At 35.1% G+C, this 14,562-nt stretch overlaps 1 protein-coding gene, 2 long non-coding RNA genes and 3 other non-coding genes across 6 annotated transcripts; 5 read left to right on the forward strand and 1 right to left on the reverse strand.

The window, feature by feature from the left end:
* Positions 1–8,452: 8,452 nt before the first annotated feature.
* On the forward strand, positions 8,453–11,773 carry LOC127120064 (uncharacterized). The gene is made up of 2 exons (XR_007803032.1): positions 8,453–8,684; positions 11,010–11,773. It is a non-coding gene; the product is annotated as an uncharacterized LOC127120064 (long non-coding RNA).
* LOC127120063 (uncharacterized) lies at positions 8,693–10,787 on the forward strand. Its single transcript, XR_007803031.1, has 2 exons — positions 8,693–10,142; positions 10,310–10,787. It is a non-coding gene; the product is annotated as an uncharacterized LOC127120063 (long non-coding RNA).
* Positions 9,410–9,526, forward strand: LOC127124763 (U5 spliceosomal RNA). Its single transcript, XR_007804233.1, has one exon. It is a non-coding gene; the product is annotated as a U5 spliceosomal RNA (small nuclear RNA).
* LOC127124112 (U1 spliceosomal RNA) lies at positions 10,623–10,784 on the forward strand. Its single transcript, XR_007803749.1, has one exon. It is a non-coding gene; the product is annotated as a U1 spliceosomal RNA (small nuclear RNA).
* Positions 11,279–11,400, forward strand: LOC127124806 (U5 spliceosomal RNA). The gene has a single exon (XR_007804278.1). It is a non-coding gene; the product is annotated as a U5 spliceosomal RNA (small nuclear RNA).
* Positions 11,774–11,984: 211 nt separating the features above from the next.
* On the reverse strand, positions 11,985–12,972 carry LOC127120059 (uncharacterized). The gene has a single exon (XM_051050440.1). The coding sequence runs from the start codon at positions 12,913–12,915 to the stop codon at positions 12,061–12,063; it is 855 nt and encodes a 284-aa protein (XP_050906397.1). The 5' UTR covers positions 12,916–12,972; the 3' UTR covers positions 11,985–12,060.
* Between the last annotated feature and the right edge of the window lie 1,590 nt (positions 12,973–14,562).

The raw sequence follows: 14,562 nt of genomic DNA on the forward strand, positions 1-14,562 counted from the left end.
AGAAAGTATGTCATTTTGCCTAGATCAGTCATTTCGAATTCATTCATCAGAACTTTCTTGAACTTGGCTATCTCCTGTTCAGAACTTCCAGTCAGCAGTATATCATCAACATATAAACATACCAGAGTCATATTTCCTTCAGAAGTATGCTGAACATAGACACCGTACTCCATCTCACATTTCTGAAAGCCTTGCTTCTTGAAAAATGAATCAATCTTCTTATTCCAAGCTCTGGGCGCTTGTTTCAATCCATATAGAGCTTTGTATAATCTGTACACCATCCCTTCCTGATTCTTTTTCACAAATCCAGGAGGTTGTGACACGTAAACTTCTTCTTCTAATGGACCGTTCAGAAATGCAGATTTTACATCTAAATGCATCAGAGGCCAATTCCTGTTAGCAGCTATTGCAATCACCATTCTGATTGTTTCATGTCTTGCTACAGGTGCAAACACTTCAGAGTAATCTAGCCCAGGTTTCTGTAGAAATCCTCTGGCTACCAACCTTGCTTTATGTTTGCCAATTGAACCATCTGGCTTTAACTTCTGCTTGAAAACCCATCTGACGCTGATGGTTTTCTTGTCTGTTGGAAGTTCTGTCAGCTTCCATGTCTTGTTTCTCTCTATAGCATCAAGTTCTTCTTTCATGGCCTTCAGCCAGAGCTTCTGCTTAAGAGCCTCTTCTGTACTTATGGGTTCAGAGTCTACTAACATGGCACACTGAATAACTTCTCCTTCAGAGTCTACTTCAGTGTCTTGCAGCATGTCAAATTCTGCATATCTTCTGGGGATGTTTCTGATTCTTTGTGGTCTCTGAACTTGTTCAGAGTCTTGAGCTTCAGAGTTTCTAGCTTCAGATGGTTGACTTCCTCCAGAGCTTTGATCATCTTCAGGGTCTGGCATATTTCCAGAGTCTGAATTGCCACCAGAATCTGGATTACCATCAGAGTCTGGGTCATCAGAGTCTGGATCATCAGAGTCACCTTCATCTTCTGAGTCTTCTCCAGAGTCAGAATCACTACCAGAATCAGAATCAATATCAGAGTTTACTCCAGCCTCAGAAATTCTGAACTCTGACCTTTCTTCAGAGGTTCTAACATCAGAGTCAGATTGAGACTTATCCCAATTCCAAACTTCTGATTCCTTCACAATCACATCTCTGCTGAATTCAATTTTATTGGTTTCTGGACAATAGAGCTTGTATGCACCTGTACTGTGGTACCCTATCAGAATCATCACTTTGCTTCTATCATCCAGCTTCTGTCTTCTGGCTTCTGGAACATGTTTATAGCAAACAGAACCAAACACCTTCAGATGACTAACACTTTGCTTATCTCCAGTCCACTTCTGTATTGGAACTATTTCCTTCAACTTCTTCGTAGGACATCGGTTGAGTACATACGTTGCGGTGGCAATAGCTTCTCCCCAGAGCTTCTGAGGAAGCTTCTTCTCCTTTAGCATGCTTCTCACCATATCAAGCAAAGTTCGGTTTCTTCTTTCAGCAAGACCATTGTGTTGAGGGGTATAAGGAGCAGTAACCTCATGCTCAATTCCATTCTCCTCACAGAACTTCTGGAACTCTTTGGAGTTATACTCACCTCCATCGTCAATTCTAAGAATCTTCAGCTTTTGACCACTCTGATTCTCAGCCTTCATTCTGAACTTCTTGAATTCATCAAACACCTCGTGTTTAAACTTAATAAGGGATACCCATGTCATTCTTGTGAATTCATCAACAAATAACACAAAGTATTTATTCCCTCCCATCGATGCTACTGGAAATGGACCACACACATCAGAATGTACAACTCCCAAGGCATGTTTTGCTCTTGGAGCAGTTTCTGACGCAAATGGCAATCGTGGTTGTTTTCCTTCCATGCAAACTTTGCATGACTTTTCAGGCTTCTTAATTGCAGGAATTCCATGTACCAACTTCTTTGAATTCAGATGTTTTAAGCTTCTGAAATTCAAATGACCAAATCTTCTGTGCCACAGCTCACTCTCCTTCTCAGCACTTGTTGCACTAAGACATTCTGAGTCTGCAGTTCTGACATTCACCTTGAATGTTCTATTCCTTCCCTGTTCTGACTCCATAATCAACTTCTGATTGCAGTCATACAGCTTCAGAAGATTGTCCTTCATGGTAACTGAAAAACCTTTCTCAATTAATTGTCCCACACTCATCAGATTGCTTCTGATGCCATGTACATACCACACGTTCTGAATCAATGTTGTTTTCCCATTGTTCAGAGTCACTCTGACATTTCCCATACCTTCTGCATTAAGATATTTGTCATCAGCACATCTGATCTTTGTCCTCTTTTCAGAGTCAAAGTCAACCAGCCATTTCTTGTTTCCAGTAAGATGATTTGAACAGCCAGTGTCCATATACCACCAGTCTATCAGATCCATATTATCAGATTCAGAGGCCATCAATAGCACAGATTCGTCATCAGAACTTCTGGCTATATTTGCTTCTTCTGATTTTCTCTCCTTGTTTGACCAACAGTCTCTAGCAAAGTGACCAAACTTCTTACAACAGTAACATTGGATTTTCTTCTTGTCATACTTCTCTTTTCCCTTCTGAGCATTCTTTTGTCTATCAGAGGTTGAGCTTTCTGACTTCTGACCACCATCAGATCTTCTCCTGGCTTCTGACTGCTTCTGATACCTCCTATCAGAAGTTGCTTTCAGAGCCTGCTGCTCTACTTCCCTTTCAGAAGTTCTTTCAGTCAAACGCAACTCTTGCGCTTCTAGACTGCTCTGCAGCTCTTCAATTCTCATTGTGCTCAGATCCTTGGAATGTTCTATTGCTACCACAATGTAATCAAATTGAGAGGTAAGGGATCTCAATACCTTCTCCATGATTGTTTCTTCAGAAAGAGTTTCTCCACACGCTTTCATCTCATTAGTGATCAGAATCACTCTGGAGATGTATTCAGAAACTTTCTCATTATTCTTCATGTTGAGATTCTCATATTGCTTTCTCAAGGACTGAAGCTTCACCTTCTTCACTGATGCGTCACCACCATAACATCTAACCAGTGTGTCCCACGCAGCCTTTGCTGTCGTTGAATCTGCAATCTTCTCAAACACATTTACATCAACACATTGATGAATGAAGAACAATGCTTTATGATCCTTCTTCCTTACTTCCTTCTGCGCGTTTTTCTGTTCATCCGTCGCATCTGCTGCTACCGGAACATAACCATCAGTGACAAGATCTAAAACATCTTGAGCACCGAACAGTACACGCATTTGGATCATCCAACGATTCCAGGTTTTACCGTCAAATACTGGAAGTTTGGTGTTCATGTTGCCGTTTCCGTTCATCTTTCTACCTTGCACAGTACACTCAGATTTCTCACACAGTGTTTCCCAACCCACAGAATTAAAATTCTGATCAGATTTTGTTCAAGATTCAACACGAATCTAAGAATCAAAATCAAACACACAAGACCTCACGTTCACTCGTGTTTCCCGTGTTTCCCAATGAATCTGAACCGGAGCTCTAGATACCAATTGTTGGTGCAAAGGTAGAATATATGATGAATGGAAATATTCTTATTCAGAGAATGATGGCTACAAAAAGGATTAAAAGTTACAATGATTGACACCCTATTTATAAGCCTCTAACAAACTTAAATATGAATCAAATCTAATATTTAAATCTAATATCTAACAAACTTAAATATGAATCAAATCTAATATTTAAATCTAATATCTAACAAACTTAAATATGAATTAAATCTAATAATTAAATCTAATAGCTATTTGGGCATAATCTGTAGAGTAATAATGCTTTACTCTTTGGATTCTCCATGGCCTCTCTCTCTTGTTATTTATTACTTTCTCTTAGTACTTCTTTATCTTAGTTGTTGGTTTTCCAAAAGATTTTATGTGATTTGTTTTTTCAAAATCTAGTTGTCTCAAATATTTCTCTCTCTCGGTTTTGCCTTTTCATTCCCTATTTAAATTGATCTCTCTCAATCTAAGTTTTTCATTCTGGTTTTATAACATGCCTCTCAAACCTGGTTGACACAATTGTGCAACCTTGCCCTTATTTTCAAAAGCTCATATCTCTCGTTCCTGTCCTAACCTGAGATGACCTTTATCTCAAACCTTGGTGTGAAAAACCAACTGGAGAGCATCAATGAAAGGCTAGTTCTCCTTAAAGAATTGGGAGTCTCTGACTATGATCTTATACTTCCTTTTCATTTAGGCGTAAGAATGAAATTTCCTCAAGAAATTTTCAACCTTCTGAAGATAACACTGCCTTTCTTTGAGAGAAAGTTGCTCTTCATTCCTTCTGAACGAGTTCTTGGTGAACTCTTCTCTCTGCAAGGAAAGATTGTAAGTCTGGATGAAGTTTCATTTAACCCTGAGCTGAAAAGTTACTGGTGAAGATCATGTTGGTTCTTAAAGAAAGTTCAACTCCATCTTCTTCTTCTTCCATCAGACTTCGACAGTCTTTCTAAGTTGCCTTTGCCTGATTCTTTTGAAAAAAAATTGTAGTCATTTCCTTTTCTTTTCCATTTTTGTAACTTGCTCTTAGAGCATTCTTAGTTTCTTTTTTGTGTATAGTTTTATTTTGTTTAGATTTTGAGATTTAATGTTTATGTATTATTCTTGATTATGGTTTGTATGACTTGTAAAACATCTTCAATCAATGAATGCATATTATAACATTATGTCAAATTTTCTTCTTCTTAAGACTTGTAAGTTCATATTTTTAGTTTTATTTGATGTATTTTTTTCTTCTTATGGTTAATTAGATGTATAAAATGAAAATGAAATATCAAGTCAAGAGTATTGTGTTTTTCTTTATGAATTATGAACTTCTTATCCGTTTACAATAAATGAAACAATTAATGATTAAAAGGGTGATATGCTAATTAAAAAGGAAAAATAGTTTCATTGAACTAAAGGAATAATTACAAAAAAGATGTTTGTAACATTAATCCTAATAATCCCTAGGTCTCCAAGCGTAGAATTTTTTTTAGTTTATGTCAAATATTTTAGAGTTTTTTTTTTCTTTTCAAAATTTTGTGCATTTAAATTGTTTTATTTTTTTTAGTTTTATTGTTCTTATCTTTCTTTTCAAATAATTTTGATAATGACAAAGGAGGAGAAAATGCATAGAGTATTTAAGAAGAGATTAAAGTATGAAAACTTGAACAAAGCAGTTTCTGCCAAAACAAATTTTGAAATTATAAGCCTTAATGTTATTTATATTTTTGAGTAATTTATCTTAATAACTAATTTTAATTAAACAAAGACAATGACTTAAGGAAAGCTACAAACTTTACCCTAATGAACTGTTAGACAAAAGGAAGAGCTTTCAAATCTCAACCTAAGGTGTGCCAAACTTAGGGGGCGCTTACAAACCTCAGACCCTGTTGTTAGGATTTGTTGATTAAAATTATAGGATTAAATTAACATAGATAAAGAGTTAATGAGAGCTTACAAACCTCAAACCTTGTCTTAATGGAATATCAAACTTAGGGGCAGCTTACAAATCTCACCTTAATGGACTGTCTAACTTAGGGGGAACTTACAAACCTCATACCCTAATGTTATAATGTGTTAATTAAATCATCAATCATTATTCTTAAATAAATTTGTTTGTCATCATCAAAAAATGGGGAGATTGTTGGAACAAGATTTGTTCATGCCCTTAAAAGGTTTTGATGATAACAAAGTATTTAAAGAAAAATGGGATTTACTAATGGTTGTTCAAATGTGTAGGATCAAAAGACATTAACCTTGATATAAATCAAGTTAATCACTTATAAGAATCATTAAAGAGAAGCAAAGTTATTATGAATCTAAATGATCATAACCAAGTCTGCATGATCTGAAGTCAAACTATATCAAGGTTTCAAGCCTATCAAAAACCTCAGTTCCATAAAGAAGTGATTCAGATTCTGATTGATCAGAATCTGTAAGTTATTCACCAGCATCTAAAGGCTTCAGACTCTGGTCTAGATCCAGCCTCTGATGACCACTCAACTTCTGAAAGACTGAAGAGCATATGATCCGTACACCATACCAAAGCAATATTGTATTATTAAAGCCCCATAATTCTGGACAAACTCTACTAGAATTTTGTTTTGCAAGGCTTAAGTAATAAAGATATGACATCTTCAGTTTGCTCTACCTGTTGGTAGATGTCTAGTACCTTGAAAGGTACTGAGAGTGTTACTACTATTAAATGGACAAAGCTTCATACTAAATGCTAATCTCCAACGACTCTCTTGGCATACTTCTTCAACATGCCTGCTCATTATGTTCAAACTCTCTAATGACTATTTTCCTAATCCTATAAAAGGAAGTTCAAGGATATGAAGAAGATGCTGAAGATGATTGATCAAGTTGATCAACATAGGTTCGTTGACTTTGATTGAAAACTCTAAATATGCTAAAGATTCAAATACCGTAGAAGTCTTTGAATATGTTGTTAATAGAACCATACAATACAAAGATGATATGATACAAGTAAGAACACTTATGTATATATGTTAGCTTGTATAATATAGTCTTAAGATTTCTTACCATTGCTAATCTTAGAAATCTTAGAAACATAAGGACCTGTGTTGTAACTATACACCACTGATAAGAGTATCAAGTGCATTTGTAATTACTATTCTAAACTACTGATTAGAATATGTAAGAAGTCTCTTGTCGAGTGCTTGAGCAAAAAAGTCTCTTTTTGGATAGATTGAGCATTTAAGTATCATGTCTGCGGGCAGAGCAAAAGTCTCTTTTTGTATAATTAAGCATTAAAGTCTCATGCTTGCATAGAGCAGAAGTCTCTTTCAGGGTTTGATTGAGCATGAAGTCTCTTTCCGTGGGATTGAGCAGGAAGTCCTGAACGGGTTGTTCAGACAATGAATTTTGTTGCTTGTTGTTTAATTGAGCAAATTGTAATCTGATTGATTATAATGAAAATATCTTGTGCTGCAAGGGGACTGGACTACTCTCGGTTTGAGAGGAACCAAGATATATTGTGTGTCTCTTTATTTACTTTTGCATTTATATTCCAATGTGCAACAAACTCTGATGTCTGACTCTTACTTGGATCAGAATCTGAGCTTGACATCTTAGTTTCTGAACAGGTTTGAGAAAAAGAAGTAAATTTTCATATACACAATTCAATCTCCCTTCTTGTGTATACTTTTTAAGCCTTAATATATGTCAAAGGTTCCTTATGCTAGTGATAATGGTTGTTTAATGTATATTATGGTATATCCTAGACCAGATTTGACACAAGTTGTAAGTCAAGTTAATAATTTTATGTCCAAAGTGATCAAGTGTCATTGGGAAAGAATCAAGTCAATTTTCAGGTACTTGAAGGGTATAAGGGGTCATGATTTCTTGCTTAACATTGAAAATAATGATCTTTCAATTGTAGGATATATTGATTCAGACTATGTTTGTGAAATGGATGATAAAAGATCTACAGTAGGGTATGTCTTTACTTTATTATGAGGACTTATTTGTTGGAAATCATTAGTTCAATCCATGTCGACAACTGAATCAGAGTACATGGCATCAAGTGAAGTTGCTAAAGAAGCCTTATATCTTACAAAATTGGATAAGAGATTTGGGTGTTGGGCAATGAGGAGTTCGGTTGCATTGTGATAGTCTTTGTGATATTTATTGGGTAAACAATCAGGTTTATCATGCTAGGACCAGGCATATTGATGCGAGGTTTCACAAGATTAGAGAGTTACTTGCATTTGGACACATATTACTTGAAAATATTCATACTTTAGAGAATGCAACTGATATGTTGATCAAGCCAATCATGAGTGACAAATTCAAGCATTGCTTGAACTTGTTACATATTTCTCAAAGTTAAGTAGGATATGTACCTCCTCGGTTGTCAGGATGTGATCGTCATGCATAAAGTGTTCATAGGGGTTTGATATTCGTCAAGGTGGAGATTGTTGAGTATAACTTATATTAAGACAAAGAGAAACACAATATGTGAAGATTTCAAATGAGTCTTAAGCCCAATTGTTTGTTGTGGGTAGGTGACTAAGGGTGCAGAAGCTGTAGCTCCACGCGATACAGTTTAGGGATATTATTGTAAACTGAGTCGTAGTATTATATATATTGTCTGTAACACTGTAACCCTAATTATTAGGCAAAAATCAAAGAAACTATAGTTACTCTATAGTCACATAGGTAGACATAATTGACCAAAGTCCATTAATAAAATTCATTCATGTTGATTGATTTTTTTATGTTCTAACATATTTATTCATAATAAAAAAATTAGTTAAAAAAAATTTAAAATTTAATATGATTTAAATAAATAAAAATAATTTAAAATTAAATTTGATTAATTTTCTTAGAAATACATTATGAAGTTTTTATACATAATCAAAATGAAATGGAGTATGTGTGAGTAAATCAAACACTAGCTTCAACATAATGGGCAAAAACGTGTCACAACTGACATTTGTTAAAGTGCATTGTTGCCTTGAACATAGTTAGATACGTGGCAACAAGTACAGAAACTAAAATAAAACACTTTTTTCACCATGAGAGGGAAAAAATGGATAAACGTTTTGTCTTCCTTTTGTTACTGTTTCCATTTCCACTTGCAAAGCTTTGTAAACCGCATTAACACCAGCTAGAAGCTTCCATGGATGTTCTCTCTGTGAAGCAAGCAAGGTAAACAATATCATTCATTCCTATCTCAACTTTTTTCATAAATATAGTAATTTGCAAATGATGTTTTGCTTCTGCTGTTGCAAAAAAGGGTTTTGAATCTGTAGGAACTTGCCATGTAAAATTGCTTTTCTCATCATCATTATCTCATTCTATTAGTATGTATCCAAGAGCAAAACACTTGATTAAATCCAAATGATTGATAAAAAAGTTACTACATTCATATGTATCAAATGCCTTTTTAATGTTAATTTTAAGGGATATAGGTTTCTAGTTTTCAATGATATATAAGCACCACCAGGCTAGAATTCAGGTTTGGAAAGTTCCTTTAGTTGTAGTATGAGAAATCTCTTGTTTGGCATTAACTCAGATTGTATACTCCATCCTTGCCTATCATCTTTCATTGCTTTAATTCTTCACCTTCTCTTGCAATCAAGAGTACTATCTTCTACAGGATTCTTTTCTATGCTATAGGCTCTAACCATATGATTCTTTTGTATGCTATAGGCTCTAACCATAGGATTCTTTTGTATGCTATAGACTCTAACCATAGCTTAATACAACTCCTAGGTGAGTTTTTATTCATGTGCATTGAAATTCAATTGTTGCTAGATTGGGAGGGTCAAGTGAGTGGGTATCAGATTTTAAATCCCACATTGTCTATTTCATAAAATTAACTATGCTGCTTACGTATAAACAAAAGGACCTCTGATTGCTAACAGTTACGGAGCCGTGTGATGATGACATAGTGAACTATTCTTTCGCCTTTTACTAAAGAATACCGTGTCAGCGTCACAATTAGCGGCATATGCTAGTTTTTGGAAGAGTCCTCTTAATTGAGGGTTCTGCAATTTAGTTTAAGGTTATAATATTTTTTCTACCATCAACTTCACTAGACAAGAGCAATACGGAAAGGGACCATAATGTGCAAATTCTTCTCGTAACACACATTTTTGTAAAATAGATAGTAACTAATAAATTGTTTTGTTGAAGCTTTGCATTTCTGCTATTCTGTCGTGTCTCGAGATCCATAAATTATTTTGTTGAAGCTTCGCAAAAATTTTAAGCTATTCAGCAATGCAAACAAAGTCCACTAGCGAGAATCGCGTCTCGAGATCCATAAATTGTTTTGTTGAAGCTTTGCAAAAAAATTCTGCTATTCAGCAATGCAAACATAGTCTCCTTGCGAGAATTGCGTCTCGAGATCCTTGCAAGCTGCCGCAGCTACATATAGATCACATGCTTCATTACTGAATTTCCGATTCTGGTCAGCACAAGATTTGGCAACGGCGCAAGTTTGTCTAAAAACCTAATTTTATTCTTCATCATAATCACACACTTCATGGAACGCGACTAGGAATGATATTTCTTACCATCCAGAAGAGCAGTGACAAGAGGGGCTGAAGTACTTTTAGCAAGATGCTTGTAGTATGCAGCTCGTGGAGGCATGGTGAAGAAGAGGTAGCTCAATGCTCTTTTGAGCTCTTATACCATATTAGTGAATGAAACTGAACCAGAGAGAGGCTTCAGATGCTCTTTTGAATCATCTGCTTATCTCGGACTTGTCATTCATGATTCTATCAACACCATCTTTGTCTCCTAAATATTTTTCCACTGCATGGTTTCAGATGTAGAAAAAGTAGGGGTCAAGCTGGGAAGATGAAGAAAAATGTCACAAAGTTATATTCGGCTACACATGAGGTTGCAAATGTGAGTTGGTGTATGAATTGTTGATCCACTAAACTGATATAGACCGTGTACATACAACTCCAACACTAAATCTTAGGAACAAATATGTCCTGATTTAGATTTAAATGATGATTATCTTTCACAAAAAACGGGATGAATCAATCTCATGTCATCTGAATCCCACACCGGAATTGTTAGAATGAATAGCAAGGAAGATGAGGTATAAATAACAAGTGTGTGACACATTGCAATATACTTACCTGGATGGGGTCAATGGGTGATCATGAAGGCCCATGGCCTAGGCAAGTGACTTCCATTGCACTTAAGGAGGGGTGCTTGCCTAAGGTCTACCCAAGTGGTGGAACCTACATCATAATTTGTTGCTGTGGGGGCCTGCGTTCGCGCGGCCCTCTTCAAGTTAAGTTTGTAAAATACTTTTTTAAAAGGGTCACTAGACTTGTATCATAAGGAGACATAAATAATTAAGTCTTGCTGTGCTTGACGAGGGTAAGTCTTGGGAGTAATATAATGGTTTTTGTTTGTAACTTTTGGGTTTACATAATAGAAAAGCTGCTTACAAGTCTTAATCTTTCTAGATTTTGTTGGTGATGTTCCAATGTGTAATCTGATGTTTGGCAGTAGCTCAGTCTGTATACTCTATGTGCTTGCACATTTTGGTGAGGGTGTTGTATATCATCTTTCATTGGTGAGGTTTTTAAAAGATGGAACAAATCAATTAGCTCAATACAGTTCCTCTGTTGCAAGGTGAGTTGTTACCTTTTGTTGTTTCATGTGTTATATTTGCATTGAAATTCAGTTGTCACTAGACTGTGATACTTTAGTTATTTAAGATAGGGTCAATTGAGTTGATAACAAACTTAAGGACCTCTGGTTGCCCTTAATTACAGAGCCGTGTGATGATAACATAGTGAACTATTCTTTCGCCTTTTACTAAAGAATACCGTGTCAGTGTTACAATTAGCGGCATACGCTAGTTTTTGGAAGAGTAAAGTCCTCTAGATTGAGGGCTTTGCAATTTAGTTCGAATTTATCAATTTTCATTGATGATTTTTAAGCTTAGTTTATTTTTAAAATTTTAGAAACTTTAATACTATGATTGACAAAAATTTAAATTTTATAGGTATAATGCATTATTAGGGTTCCATAAAACTAGTTGGATCATATTTCTGTGGTGTATTGTCCTTGGAACAAAATTAGCTATTTCTCTTTTTCTAGCATTTTGGGCACTTGATGTTATGGTTTTGTGGCATAAAACAAAAACTTGTGATACATTACCCTGATGTCTTTCCATAACAGTATCTTGCTAGCTACTCATATTAGATTGAGGTTTCTCTGGGTGTATCTTGGAATTATCAGAATTAGATGTGTTTTGGAGACTTCCATTCAATGGTTAATATCTACTTTGTTCTATATAAAAAAGGAATGTTGGGTAGGATTTACTCGAGATAACTTATCTGATATGAGTAGAGAGTAATCTGTTTAAAGTGCATAGGTAAAACAAACATGAGATGAGTAGAGTGTGATAATTATTTTAAAATTTTCATTGTATTTGATTGAAATGTGTGACTATTGAATTGTATGTATCTACAGAAACAAAAAATTTCAATCCTCAGCAGATCCTTAAAATTTGGATGCTTTTGCTTTGGGGAGAAAATAAAGACCCAACAAACTATTGAGTCATGTTCAAAAGACAAACTCTAGTTTTAACCAAACGCCTAAATACACTTTCCAAACCTTTCTCTAGCCCTTCAGTTGCACTCTCCAATGCTTCAAAACATTCATGTGCAACCTGCATCTTGACAACATCAGAACCTTCGCGTAAAAGGGTCCTTAAGGATGCATCCACACACTGCAGTTCATTTAAATTCTCCTCCTCACATGATGATGTCCTCCTATGCATCAACTTTGCCATTTTCAACCATTTGGTTGCCTTTGACTTGGGAGCCAAGAAAGACAAAATGGATTGAAAGATAGACATGTTCATTAGTATAACCTCTCTAAGAACTCTTATCACAGAAATGACTTCTTGATCTTGGTTCAAAAGTGTGGAAGCTCCAAATTTACTTTCCATTTGTTTTAGAGATGTGATCAACTTTTTGACATTTTTCTTCATCTTCTTTGTGAAGAAGTTATATTCGGCTACACTTGATTCGATGCTTGAATCTCCCTTTCTTCTTCTAAGAGAACAGTGAAGGGCTTCAACATTTTCTTTAATGTCTAACATGGTGTCTCTTGTAATACCACAAACATCCAAAAATTTCACCGAACCATCCAACAACTCTTCCACAAAATTCTCACCTTGATGCCGAGAAATGGCCTTTTGTGTCGATGCCATATTGAGAAAATCTTCCAATGAAATATACAAATCTTCCAGCAAAGAAAGGCCAATGGTAATTGAATCAGATGTGGATGTTGATGTGGTTTCCCATGTCTTGATTTTGCTTAGCTCTTGTTCTATTCTAGTGGAGTTAGGATGAGATTGAGAAGGAAAACTATTAGAGCGAACATGATTCTTTGTTGCCATATTGCTCTTTAATTTGTTTTTATTTTCTTCAAAGATAATTGCAAAGCTGAATGTTTGTGTGATGTTACCAAGCCCTTGAACCTCTCTTTATATAAGACCTACTCATTATTAATATCATATAATAAAGAAATAAAATAGGTAGCACTTGTTAATGGAGGTGTAGAGCATGTGGTGCTTGCATGAGTTTTCCTTTGAATATGGTAAGCATGTCACATGTCAACCCAACATTGTGAATTTATTAATGGTATTCTGCAAGATGCTTATATCATTGAAATGTGTTTTAGGTGCACGATGAATATCACTGGCATGTCTTTCAAGTGTTGGTAATCAGAAAACATCATTAGTATTCAACTAGTTTGCTATCTCTGTAGAGACATAACACTCATAATTGCCATTATAAAAATTGATGTTTCTTATTGCTTCTTACATGTCATTCATGCACACACAACCAATTAATAGAATAAAAATTGTATATAATTTAGTTTGGCTTGATCATATCCAACAAGATCTGGATCTCATCTTTCGATAATCCATTCTTTAAACTATTTAGCTCCTCAACAATGGAACATGCCAGGCAAATAGATACCTCTGAACCAAAACAACGCATTCTTTTTAATTAGAAACAAAGTGATTTAAGAAGTTTTATATTTGGCAAGAGTGTTTGGCACAAGTGTGACAAGTTTACTAATTTAAAAGGAAAACTCGTGTTTCTACCACATGCATGCTCACATGTGATGCATTATATTCTTGAATGAAGCATGAATTGCTTGGTATTATATATTGTTAGTGTCAAAGAAGATATTAAGAATGTTAGGAAGTTGATGATATAATGGATGGAGATTTTGTAGTATTCCCATTGTTGAATGAAGGTTATGAACTCACTGCTTTAAGTAGTGTGCTTAAAGAAGTTAATTGGACAAACATTTCTATCTTGTGAAGAGAACTTGGAGAGTTTCAATGAGTTGCATTGTGTCGACAGAGGGAAAAAGTAATTTGTCGACTCCATAAGTAGGCTCAAGCAACCATCTTGAAGTTGGTTCAAACATTTTTTTTCTACCATTCAAAAACTGTTTCCAACAATCAAATGTTGATTACTCACTATTTACAGAGGTTTGTAGGGATCCAATTATTATGGTGCGACTATGTTCATGACATGGTCACTTTCCAAGGCAGAAATAACAGTGTGTCAAAGAAAATATACACATATCAGAAGAAGTTGGGTATTTATTCTAGAGGCATTTAATTACTGTTTTGGTTTCAGATTTTGAATGAAATTAAGGTTGCGATGAAACATTTTGGAAAGTTAAATACTATAGTGATAAATGCGGTTATAGAGGCTTGTGTTCGTTGTGGTGATATCGATTCAGCTTTTAAATTGCATCTAGTAAGGGGTATAGTGCTTTCTGAATAAAGTCGACTGTTGTAAAATATTTTACTGATATATTAAAAAGTAATTTTTACATGTTACATCTACATGCTTTAAATAAGAGAGAATAGAAAACCTAATGGGCTTTGACTAATGGGCCTCATTACTAATAGAAATAATTACTATTTACAATCTAATATTTACAACACTCCCCCTCAAGCTGATGAATGGATATCTATCATTCCCAGCTTGCAAGTAAGTTGCTTGAATCTTTCTGTTGG

Source organism: Lathyrus oleraceus, chromosome 2 (genome assembly GCF_024323335.1).
Source record: "Lathyrus oleraceus cultivar Zhongwan6 chromosome 2, CAAS_Psat_ZW6_1.0, whole genome shotgun sequence".
Taxonomy (NCBI): domain Eukaryota; kingdom Viridiplantae; phylum Streptophyta; class Magnoliopsida; order Fabales; family Fabaceae; genus Lathyrus; species Lathyrus oleraceus.